Source organism: Colias philodice, chromosome 3, assembly GCF_061535455.1.
Source record: "Colias philodice isolate Cphi_HAF_F1 chromosome 3, ilColPhil1 Martin Lab GWU primary, whole genome shotgun sequence".
Classification (NCBI taxonomy): Eukaryota; Metazoa; Arthropoda; class Insecta; order Lepidoptera; family Pieridae; genus Colias; species Colias philodice.
In genome coordinates this window covers 423863-436268 of record NC_143088.1, presented here as the reverse complement: position 1 = coordinate 436268, position 12406 = coordinate 423863, and the positions used below count along the sequence as shown (strand labels likewise).

General features: G+C 32.7%; 2 protein-coding genes across 2 annotated transcripts; both read left to right on the top strand.

Annotated features, from left to right (window-relative positions):
• The first annotated feature begins 2052 nt into the window (after positions 1-2052).
• On the top strand, positions 2053-3882 carry LOC149489311 (ADP-ribosylation factor-like protein 16). Its single transcript, XM_089714930.1, has 3 exons — positions 2053-2681; positions 2841-2939; positions 3377-3882. Exons 1-3 carry the CDS (start codon positions 2430-2432, stop codon positions 3578-3580), a joined length of 555 nt encoding a protein of 184 aa, XP_089571056.1. The 5' UTR covers positions 2053-2429; the 3' UTR covers positions 3581-3882.
• Positions 3883-4097: 215 nt separating this feature from the next.
• On the top strand, positions 4098-9292 carry LOC149489310 (uncharacterized). The gene is made up of 6 exons (XM_089714929.1): positions 4098-4287; positions 4627-5071; positions 5512-5680; positions 7170-7264; positions 8187-8362; positions 9127-9292. Exons 1-6 carry the CDS (start codon positions 4183-4185, stop codon positions 9286-9288), a joined length of 1152 nt encoding a protein of 383 aa, XP_089571055.1. The 5' UTR covers positions 4098-4182; the 3' UTR covers positions 9289-9292.
• The last annotated feature ends 3114 nt before the right edge of the window (positions 9293-12406 follow it).

Genomic DNA, 12406 nt, shown 5'->3' with positions numbered 1-12406 from the left:
GCCTTTTATTGGACAGCTTCATTTTAATGAAAACTAACATAAATAATAAATTTCGCATTTTAATATGTACCCTAAATCACGACTTTACGGTTTATTTTAGTATAACATCCCTAGGTACGTAAGATGTTTTGTTTCCTTTTGCTTAGAAACTTCAAATACGAAAAAGTTCGGCTACTCGACAACAGAGGGCGTTAATTTTTGATAGATATAACTTTTAACCTCAACGCATAGAAATAAGGTTGAAATTTCATTAACGTTCATTCAACGCTTTAGTGATGTAAGACTTCATCAGCCTTGTTATCGATAGTTAAGTGATAGTTAACAAGTAAGAAATATATAGTTGTTGATTTTAATACAGTGGTAGGCTCATCTCGTGGGCCCACGGCAGACTGTAGGTACATATAGGTATAAGAAATAAAAACATGTTATGTACTTAAATATTTATTTATCTATATATACAAACTAGTATATACAAATAATAAAACAGTGTCTGTACATTATATATTAAAAAAAATGGAGGGGGTTTAGAAACTGAGAGTTTAAATTTGAAAATCTCGAACACCTGATGCAGAACCGCGCCAGACCACCAAAAATTATAAGAGTTATAACAATTACTTAATGTACGTCTTTTTGTTGTGACATTGAAATCATCTTCTTTGAAATGTTTTTAACATATCCTACTATAGCCTGTAGGGAACCAATTTCTTTTCCCAGTCGCGGATATCCATTCGTCCTTAATGTCAGGACGGCGTTGTGGAAATCTACAAAGAATATATTTAACATAAAATAGTTTTGTCAACCTAAGCGAAGAATGTCCTTTATTGTATATTTAATTAATGTGATTCTGTATCGACAGTAAAATTGTCCGAAAATGATTGTATCGATGTACTTAGTTTAAAAAGTTATATATCAGTTATAAAAATAAAATAGAATTCAAATTAAAATATAATCCAATTATTCCATCAGTCGTCATATTACGCAAAAAAACATCGTATTACGATATCGAAAAATTTTAACACATCACATCACTAGCTTGCGACTATTTACTCTTTATCGTTAACAATGCAGTACATTGCTTCTTGTAATTGTCATTTGATAACATCTGGCCGTTATAACAACCGACCTGTCAGATGTTGACAATAGTAAAAGGCAATGTATAGCTAAACGTGATGAGAGGAACGGTTGACTGTGTCATTCGTATTGCTTGTAAATATTGTTTAATTTTAAGGAAAAACGGCAATATTTATAAACAAAAATACTTGCCGGTGAAATGTTATTCCTTTATTAGTATAATTACAATTTATGGAAGAATTTCCGCACTGGGAAATGCTGCAACACACCATGTTTACTCACGCACGTGTCAGAAACAACTGAACAAGCGACCACCAAGCGACGAACAGACTTGTGGAATGGTAACCACCTGAGCGGCGACAATGTCACGCGCGCTTACGACTTCTAGTGTCTTGTTATTTAGATTTCTATGGTATGGGCACTGTTGTAAATCTGTTTATATTATTATTTTAGTATTTTCATGATGATGAAAAAGGGTGGTAAATATATTACTTATTCCAAATAAATCGAAAACATTTGAATACAAAAAGGCGCCAAATAGAGACCTCTGAAAACTTAAAAAAAATACCTAATATATTCTCTACCCTTAATATTGTAGATTAATTATTATCTATGGTACCTAAACATTGCGATTTGCGATGTGCACAAAGAAGTGAAGAAAGAAGACCTTTTAAAAATACTTCGAGGTCGTTTTTGTTGCAACTTCTGTGTATGAATCTAACAAGTAATGATTAGAAGAAGTCTCTTTTGTTGTGAACTCTTTGTTCATTATATGCGTTTCATATATGTAAATAATTCTAAGTGAACAGTCTACTCATAATAAGAAAGTTTATGTTTGTTACATGTTCACGAGTAAACTGAATTGATTTTTAATAAATTTCATCATCTTAGAGAAGGATGGAGGAAAGAAGAACCTATGAATATGAAAGCGAATAAATGATTATATCGTACTGGCAAATAACCATATTACATAATTTATTATCTTAAATAATAATAAAATAAAATAAATCGCTAGTTATTTAGTTAGCTAAGTGTTTTTAGAATAAATAAGTGAGGCGTGCGTGTTTTTTAAAACTTTCTATTATCATAATATTATGCACCTTCCATTTCAATTCGGTTTCGTAACCGCTTTTCATGATTTGTAGTTTTTTTTATTAAATAAAAACTCAATAAATGACAATTGATTAATTATACTTAATAGTTAATCTTTTGGTCTAAGTATGATTATTTTACGCTAAAAGCAGATTTTGGTCCAACGCCATCTATTGGCGAGTGGCCGAACAATGTGTTTCTATGGCGCATTGATAAAACTTTACCTTGCACAAAGTTAAGTAAAATTATAGTAATTCCTTCTAAATATGGACGATCCAGAAAATAAAATAACTATTCTATGCCTCGGACCGAAAGGATCTGGAAAAACAACTTTGCTGAAGAAACTACAAGATGCTGAAGGTATAGACTATACTTACAGCCCCGTACCCACCATGGGGACTAATATTTACGATCTGCATTACCTAAATAAACATGGTAAGAAGCAGTTATTGACTATACGGGAGATTGGAGGCGAAATGGCTCAATTATGGAATAGTTACTTGGACGGTATTGAAAAGGTATCACGAATTAATATTAAAATACATCTAGATTCGTTAATTCTTTTATTGTAGGTAATATTCCCCGTTCGAGGATGGTTCTTATGGAGAGAAAACACCGCTAGTGTCCAATATAATATAATATAATTAATATATTATCTAATCAAATCCTTATTTCAGGTAATATTTGTGGTAGATACGTCGAATTTATGCCAAATATCGGCCGCAGCTGTCATGTTCTACACACTCGTAGCTGAACCAAAACTTCGAAGAACAAAGGTACCTATCACCTGTTAGATTGTGTAATTCTTATTACTTATATGACCCTAATAAGGGACCCTAGTTTGCCATACGGACATCTGAATCGCTTTTACTCCTGAAGACAATGATATTTTTTTTAATATACTTAGGTATAAAATTTGCGGATTGCCTGAAATAGTGCGACATTGTTCTTCAATAGACTTTTAGTTATTTTATACTGCAATGTTAATAAATTATTAATGACAATAGTATTTAAATTATTGTGATGTGGATCCCTGCGTTTTTTTTAATTATTATTTATTTATGTCACAATATTCACTTGTGGATTTTATAATGTTTTGTAATGAGCTCATTTTTATTCCTATTTAGGTATTAGGTACGTAATGATGAATTGTGTTAGGTCAAATAGTTTTTCTCTCCTATAAAATATATTATCCAATTAATATTTCTTCTAGTTCATTTTAGTTTTAAGCAAGATGGACGCAGCATATCGCCAGATGAGGAATGAAGCCTTGCTGATGTTGCAGTTTGCGAGATTAAGTAGTGAACTACCAAACCCACCGGTTTTGCTAGAAGCCTCTCCGTTAACTGGCGAAGGCTTGGACACCCTGAAAGAACATCTCATAGATACTAAACGTTCCCATGTACATAATAAATAAATTTAACCTTCATTTTTAACAACATTGACCCACTAATTTCATGCAAATTCACGTGTTTAATGAGAGATGGATAGATATGTGAATTATGTAGCGAATTGTGAAATGCCTAACAAGTGCAATAACTAAACCTTTGATAATTGTTTCTAAATATGCATAATAATAATTGGTTTTGTAAGTTATATTTATAAAGACGAAGGTTTTTAAAGACATTATAATTAACGCAATTTACTGTTATCTAAGTATAGTATTTTGTTATTACTCATTATTTTACTGTATTTAATAATTTAAATAATAAAACTTTATCCTGGAATGTTGTTTAATTGACAGGAATAAATATATTGCACAGATATATTGGATGATTTTAGTATTTTTACTATGTCGATATTACTTGCCCCTTTCGTAAAATGAAACGCTATTCGGGTAAAATTATAATTTATTGTTTTGTCAATGTCAAATCCTATTTGACAATAATTTGTCATTTGACATGTTATTAAAATTGTGGAGGTGTTCACAGCTAGAATTTTATATTTAACTTTTATTTTATTATTTCACTACATAGTATATGTATTAATTATTATTAATAAAACATTAATTCATTTATTATGGAAACTTCAAATTTGTGTCGCGGTTGTATGAAAGTCAATATTTCAGAAGTAAACACGGACAAAAATACATTGGATATGTTTTGTTATTGTACAAATATTAAGGTATTTTTGCTTAAATATTCAAGATAGGTATAGTAGTTTTTTAATGAATTGACTATACTATATTTTCGTTTTTATCGTTTAACTTTGAGGCCATGATTAGAAAATAGGTATTTCATTTAACTAAATTATTTTTATTTCATTAACCATGAACATGCTAAGTGAATATGTTTTTGTAATAATAACATTTGAATACATACTATCAATCAATTAAATATAACTTAAATATTATATATATAATATAAACCAGCAATGGCTATTCAGGATAACTATTCTAGTAAGAGAGTAATGTTAGGTAGTAAAAACTAAAATTATACAATTAAAATAAAGTTTAATTTCCAGATTACTGAAGATGAAATATTACCAAAACAATTCTGCCATGATTGTGAACTAAGCATACAGTTTTCATACAATTTCATAAAAAGAGCTCAACATGTAAATATAACTTTAAGAAATATATCATTAAGACAGTCAGCTAGCGTAATTGTTATACCAAATAAAACCAAAGATATACAAAAAGAAATCTTATTACATGAAGAAACAATACAAGATTCTTTATCAATTATTGAAAGTTGCAATGAAATAGATACTAATGATTATAAAAATGAAGCTATTGAAAAAGAAATAAGTACAAATGAAACAAAATTCGTTGAAAGCGATATTAAATCAGAAACAAAGAACACATGTCCGGAATGTAAGAAAAGTTTTATATCTATAGCTTGGTTTAACAAGCACATGGAAAATGAATGTTCCGGACGTAATTTTGAGTGTAAAATTTGTAATAAAAGTAAGTAACTCTTAATAAATGTCAAAAAGTATGGTATTGCTGTAAATAATGCCTATAGATCTGAGGTTTATAGATTATTAATGTAGGAAATCAAATGAAATTATGAATTAAATGAATATGTTGTGTGTAACATTTATGCTTCAAACTAGCTGCGCTCCTCGGTTTAACCCGCGTGGCTCAGCTTCTGTTGGTCTTAGCGTGATGATAGATAGCCTATAGTTTTCCTCGATAAATGGGCTATCCAACACTGAAAGAATTTTTCAAATCGGACAAGAAGTTCTGAAGATTAGCTCATTCAAACAAACAAACACTTCAGCTTTATAATATTAGTATAGATAAAGTAACAATATATGTTATGAATTGTTATAATTATTTATTATTTAGGTACTTAATAAACTAACATAAATCATTTCTTAAAATTCTCTAAATAAACTTTTCAGAGTTCCCAAAGAAATCGAAGCTAGCGGAACACACGACAATCCACTCGGAGCAACGACAGTACGTCTGCAACACGTGCGGCCGGCAGTTCCAGCGGCGCAAGCAGCTGACGTCACACCTGATATCACACTCATCAGAACGACCTTATACTTGCGAGAAATGCTCAAAAAGGTATTCCTATGGGTATGAGTGAGGATTTAAAAAAAAAATGAATTTGTTCTAATCTGCTACATTGTATGTTGTTTAGAATGATGGACACAATTTTTTTACTACATACAAAATATACAGGGTGTCCCACTGTTGGTATACTAAGCTCAAAGGAGGTTATAGTTTTGCATACGCTGAGTACGTAAAAAATAATTAAAAAATTCCAGATTCATTTTTTTTTCAAATAGATGAATTCTTAAAACTCTATGTGTACACCCATAACAAGCGAGCCGCCCAACTTTGCCACCAGCACGTGAGCTATCGTTTAAGATTATGTTTTCATAGATAAAATGCTCATATAAGAGAAGCGGTATATGCCGGCTGCGCGAAGCTAGAGAAGAAAACATGGATTTTCAGGAAAAATTTAGCAAAAAATTTTGGACGTAATTTTTTTTTAAGTATTTTTTACGTGATCAGTGTTTGCAAAACTACAAGTTCCTTCGCGCTTAGTATACCAATAGTGGGACACCCTGTATATAAAAGGAGAATGGGCAAATTGGGCCTGAAACTTGGGCTAAGACCAATACACACGAAATATTGGTTTTGTGATAGATCATTACACATACCATACGAAAAAAATAAAATAAAAAAATAAATCAACCGGGTTCTTGTACAGTCAAGGCAAAAAGTTTTATTTATTTGGCTATTATTTTGCGCACAATAACGGTGTTTTTAATTCGAGTGAAGTAAGTATAAATCTAAATGTCACTGGAGTGACTGAGTTTAACCACAAAAAACGTCTAACTACGTTAAATTATAATAAACACGGTATAGGTACCTGTTACAAAACATAATATTAGTGTATTTCGGTTATTAGAAGGCTTAAGATTAGTACGTATTTGTAAGTGAAAGTGAATTGGAGTAACATAAAGATATTAGTAACATGAAGATAGATACTAATAATAACTGTAATCTAAAATGTTAAAATTAATCTAAAAATATATTGTATTTTAGTGAGTTAAATACACATAAATATTTGTATGCCAGGTTGCTGGCGAGTTGTGCGGACTTTATTGTAATATATTATTGTAAAACCTTGTATTAACCACAATTCCTGCAAATAAATTATTTCATTTCATTTCATTTCATTGTCATTGTCTTATAACAGTTATTTATTGCAAAAAATATTATACACAAAGAAATAAAACTTGATGTGACTGTACAAAAACCCGGTTGATTATTTTTTTATATATATTTTTCCCGTTATGTATGTGTTATGATCTATTATAAAAACAATATCTCATGTGTATTGGTCCAACTCAAGGGTTCAGGCCCAACTTCCATAGTAAAATGCCCATTCTCCTTTAACTAAAATTTTCATTGAAATATAGTACTTTGTCTTAAATAAAAGTAACAAACAAATAATCTTTCCCCTTTAATATTATTATACATAGATATAGCTAATCAAAATTATCCATAAAATTAAAATTATGAAATATTTCCTGTATTTCAGTTTTAAATTAAAAAGAATACTCATAGGTCACATGAAGATACATGATGATGTGAAGCAGTATTTGTGCTCATTTTGTGGATGGAGCACATCACAAGGTGAGTTTCCATTAAAAACGATATAATTTATAAAATAAAGATATTAAAAATTATGTCTTTTTACAAACACAATTGAAAAACACAAAAATTGCAGGCGTTTTAATTTTAAAATATATCCAATATTTTAAAATTAAAACGCCTGCAATTTTAAACTTAGGAAAAATGTTTTACATATTTTAGTTTATTTTTTAATCAAAACAAAATTTGGCTCATTCTTCTGAATGTTTTGCAATTATTTTCAATTGCAATTACCAGCTGCATGCATTTTAAAAAAATGACATTTAAATCTGTTAGCTAGTTCATTTACGAACAAAATGTAAAGTGCAGGTCCTAAACGAGATCCCTGAGGAACTCCTCCTGGTAAAGAATTTACCCTAGAGTCAAGACATTTCTTATGCAAATTACGATAAGTACGATTTTTTTGGCGATACGACGCGCACCATCGATATGTTGATCGGTGACCCGAGAGCCCGTGACCCGTATAATTATTGCAATTTCAGATATCTTTCTTAGCAAAATTTCATGATCGAATAAATCAAACGCCTTTTTTTTATAGTGGAGAATGCATTTAGGCATACCCAGGGCACTCGGGGGAAGTGCTCTGGGTTATTGACGGGCGCTTTATTGACGGGGTCGCGGGTATTCGGTAGAACCGCGTCCGCAGAATAAGATCCAATTCTTATAAATCAAACGCCTAGCTTAAATCTGTATGTGGTTATTTAATTGAAGTTTGCTATTACGTTCAAATTTCAAATGTATCTATGGTACATCAAATCCTTTGTCTTTTAAAAGTAATTATGATATTTCGTGATTTTTGTCCGATCCATCTCCCCCTTTCGTGCTTCACGTGATTCATTGTTGATCCCTCACAGACAGTATATCACAATGTGGCATATAGTTACTATACGTTACTATTCCACAGCGAACAACCTACAAGTGCACCAGCGTTCCCACACGGGTGCGAAGCCGTTCGCATGCGAGTGTGGGTTCCGCACAGCGACCCGCTCGTCGCTGCGCCGGCACCGCCTGCGGCACTCGCAGCGGCGCGCGCACGCGTGCTCGCACTGCGGGAAGGCGTTCTACGACGTGAGCGCTCTGGTGAGAAGGGACATTTTTTTTTGTGTGGTGTTTCTCAATGTTAGCCAGAAGGGCTTTTTAGGGCATTTTAACGCGGACGCGGGGGTGAACTGAAGGTTCACCCTGGTAAGTGCGGGACATAAGACACGTAGCAGCTATAGAACGCTCTTTAATGATCCTTGTACATGCGAGTTCACACTCGTATACGCAGGGAATGGGAATGGCTCGTTACGTCACCAGTAACTGGGGTAAACACACGTCCGCTCACGCCCGAGGCTGCTGCGTGACTGTGCTCCCCACTTCCCGCGAACCCGAGACATCCGGGGATATACAGAGACACTACATTCCTGAACAGCTGTGATAAAGGGGAACTGTGTAAAAAATATTGAAAATTATTTTTTGTATGTATTATTTTTAAATTAACCTAACATAATTTTTAAGTTATTAATTGTAACAAACAAAATGAGTCCTGGTTGCTTAAATATATTAATAAATTATTATTTTAAAAGTGTCCGAAGTGAAACTTCTTTGGCAAGATTAAAAAATACCAAAATCGTCGCATTACTCCATGGCGTGTCGGTATTGCCAAAACGCGACATTGTAATTTGCACTCAATTCGGTTGAAGTTTCCTGTCACTGCAAACCGCTTTGGATAATATTATTGTTATCGAAGAAATTCTTTGCATGATTTTTGAAATTTTTGGTTTCGAATTACACGAAATAATATACTCACACAAATAAATATCTCCATTTGCGTATAAATTAATATATTATTCCCCCCACAGGCGCGTCACCGCCGCACGCACACGGGCGAGCTGCCGTACGCGTGCACGCGGTGCGCACGCTCGTTCGCTGACAGCTGGAAACGGAAGAACCACCTCATGCGTGCGCATGGACTCGGGCTTAGTGATATACCACGCATGCGCAAGGATGGGCAGCAGTATTGATGTCTTTGTGATATTTAATATTAGACGATGTGTGTTGTATTTATTAAATTTAAAAACATTTTTGTTGTTTTCTTTTACCTTCAAAATTCAAATATTTTATTATAAGAGGGTAAATGCTAAATGCGCAAGGATGGCCATGCCATGCGCAACAACGGACAGCAGTATTGATGTGATTTGTGATAAATGTTAAACGATGTGTGTTGTACATAATAAATTTTAGAGAATTTTCGTATTTTTTCATTCCCGGATAGGTTAAGAAATTTAAATAACTTCGCCCGTGTTGACCGGGGATAAAGTACGGCCTATAATCCATACTACACATATATTTATATGTGCTATTGATTAAAAAGGTTTGATGTCGGTGCACGGGCTTAATACTAAGTGCTTAATGTTCGGCACCAACTTCAAACCTATTTAATAAATAGCACATCCATACTAATATTATAAATGCGAAAGTAACGCTGTCTGTCTGTCTGTTACTCAATCACGCCTTAACTACTGAACCAATTTGCATGAAATTTGGTATAGAGATATTTTGATACCCGAGAAAGGACATAGGCCACTTTTTATTGCGAAATATGTACAATAATATTATGTAGTAATTAATAATATCAAATCTTTTTTATTTCTTACTTTTCCGTTTTTGAAGTCGGTTGTTTTTAACGCAGTTATTTTTACTTAATACTTTTTAGTGTATTTTTTTTCAACACGAATCAAACGAGCCCAAACTCGATAAAGTTGAGTCAATATATTACTGAGTTCCTATGGCCACCTTCCGATTCCATCATCAAATCAGCTTCATGTCAATGTTTCATCGCTATCAAATTTACATACGTAAGTATACAAAATTTCAGCTCAATCGGTTACCGGGAAGTGAATCAAAATTACTTGCTACATATCAACTTAGTCATCGAGTACAGACAAAAATGCTCATAAAATAAAAACTACTGGGCCTATCCGAAAAAAAATAATTATGGGACCAATTCGACACCATCCCGCATCGAACAAAAAAAGAATCACGTAAATCGGTTCGGAAACCTCGGAGTAATCGGTGTACGTATACATAAAAAAAAATATACCGGCCGAATTAATAAACGCATAAAATCGCATGGAGAGCTTAATTTTCATTAAAGGCTCTAATCGCACGGAAAGCTAAATTTTCACAAAAAGCTCTAATCGCACGGAGAGCTTAATTTTCGCAAAAAGCTCTAATCGCACGGAGAGCTTAATTTTCACAAAAAAGCTCTAATCGCATGGAGAGCTTAATTTTCATAGAAAGCTCTAATCGCACGGAAAGCTTTATATTCACAAAAAGCTCTATTCGCACGGAAAGCTTAATTTTCACAAAAAAGCTCTAATCACATGGAGAGCTTAATTTTCACAAAAAGCTCTAATCACACGGAACGCTTAATTTTCACAAGAAGCTCTAATCACACAGAGAGATTAATTTTCACAAAAAAGCTCTAATCACACGGAGAGCTTAATTTTCACAAAAAAGTAATCGCACGGAAAGCTCAATTTTCACAAAAAAGCTCTTAATCGCACGGAGAGCTTAATTTTCACAAAAAGCTCTGATCGCACGGAGAGTTTAATTTTCACAAAAGCTCTAATCGCACGGAGAGCTTAATTTTCACAAAAAGCTCTGATCGCACGGAGAGTTTAATTTTCACAAAAGCTCTAATCGCACGGAGAGCTTAATTTTCACAAAAAGCTCTAATCGCATGGAGAGCTTAATTTTCACAAAAAGCTCTAATCGCACGGAGGCTTAATTTTCAAAAAAGCTATAATCGCACGGAGAGCTTAATTTTCATTAAAAGCTCTAATCGAACGGAAAGCTTAATTTTCACAAAAAGCTGTAATCGCACGGAGAGCTTAATTTTCACAAAAATCTCTAATCGCACGCAGAGCTTAATTTTCATTAAAGGCTCTTATCGCACGGAGAGCTTAATTTTCACAAGAAGCTCTAATCACACAGAGAGCTTAATTTTCATAAAAAGCTCTTATCGCACGGAAAGCTTAATATTCACTAATAAAAATAACTGCGTTAAAAACAACCGACTTCAAAAACGGAAAAGTAAGAAATAAAAAAGATTTGACATTATTATTTACTACACATTTACTACATATTATTTATATGTGCTATTTATTAAAAAGGTTTGATGTCGGTGCACGGGCTTAATACTAAGTGCTTAATGTTCGGCACCAACTTCAAACCTATTTAATAAATAGCACATCCATACTAATATTATAAATGCGAAAGTAACTCTGTCTGTCTGTCTGTTACTAAATCACGCCTTAACTACTGAACCAATTTGCATGAAATTTGGTATAGAGATATTTTGATACTCGAGAAAGGACATAGGCCACTTATTATTGCGAAATATGTACCACGGGCGAAGCCGGGGCGGACCGCTAGTACATATTATAAATGCGAAAGTAACTCTGTCTGTCTGTCTGTTACTCAATCACGCCTAAACTACTGAACCAATTTGCATGAAATTTGGTATGGAGATATTTTGATACCCGAGAAAGGACATAGGCTACCTTTTATTGCGAAATATGAACCACGGGCGAAGCCGGGGCGGACCACTAGTAATGAATAAAATTGATTTGATACAATTATTGATTATTAATATTGATTCGTTGAGATACATATTTTAAAATATTAATTGTACTTTTAAGGTAAATAAAAAAGCATTACTTTATACATAACTTTAATAAACATCAAATAAGTAACAAAAACATGATTTGAGAACATTTACAGATAGAGTACACTTCACATTCACAAAGACTAGTTATTGTCTTACAATAATAAAATACATTTACTGAGTATGGAATAACATCTATGGAGAATGTAGTCAACAATTAAAATATTTTAAATGTTTTAATTTATGTATTGCAAATATTATTAATTCTACAAAACCACAAACATTTTTATAATATATAAATACCTATCAGCAATAACAACACGAATAATGGAATAAAAGTAAACTGTAAAGTCAAAATGTATGTGTGGGTAGATGTCGCAGCCAATTCATTAATAGCCTAGGCTCTTTATTAAACCACCTTAAAAATTAGCAAGTAATCCAACAATTATAATATTTAAACTAGGAAGAGC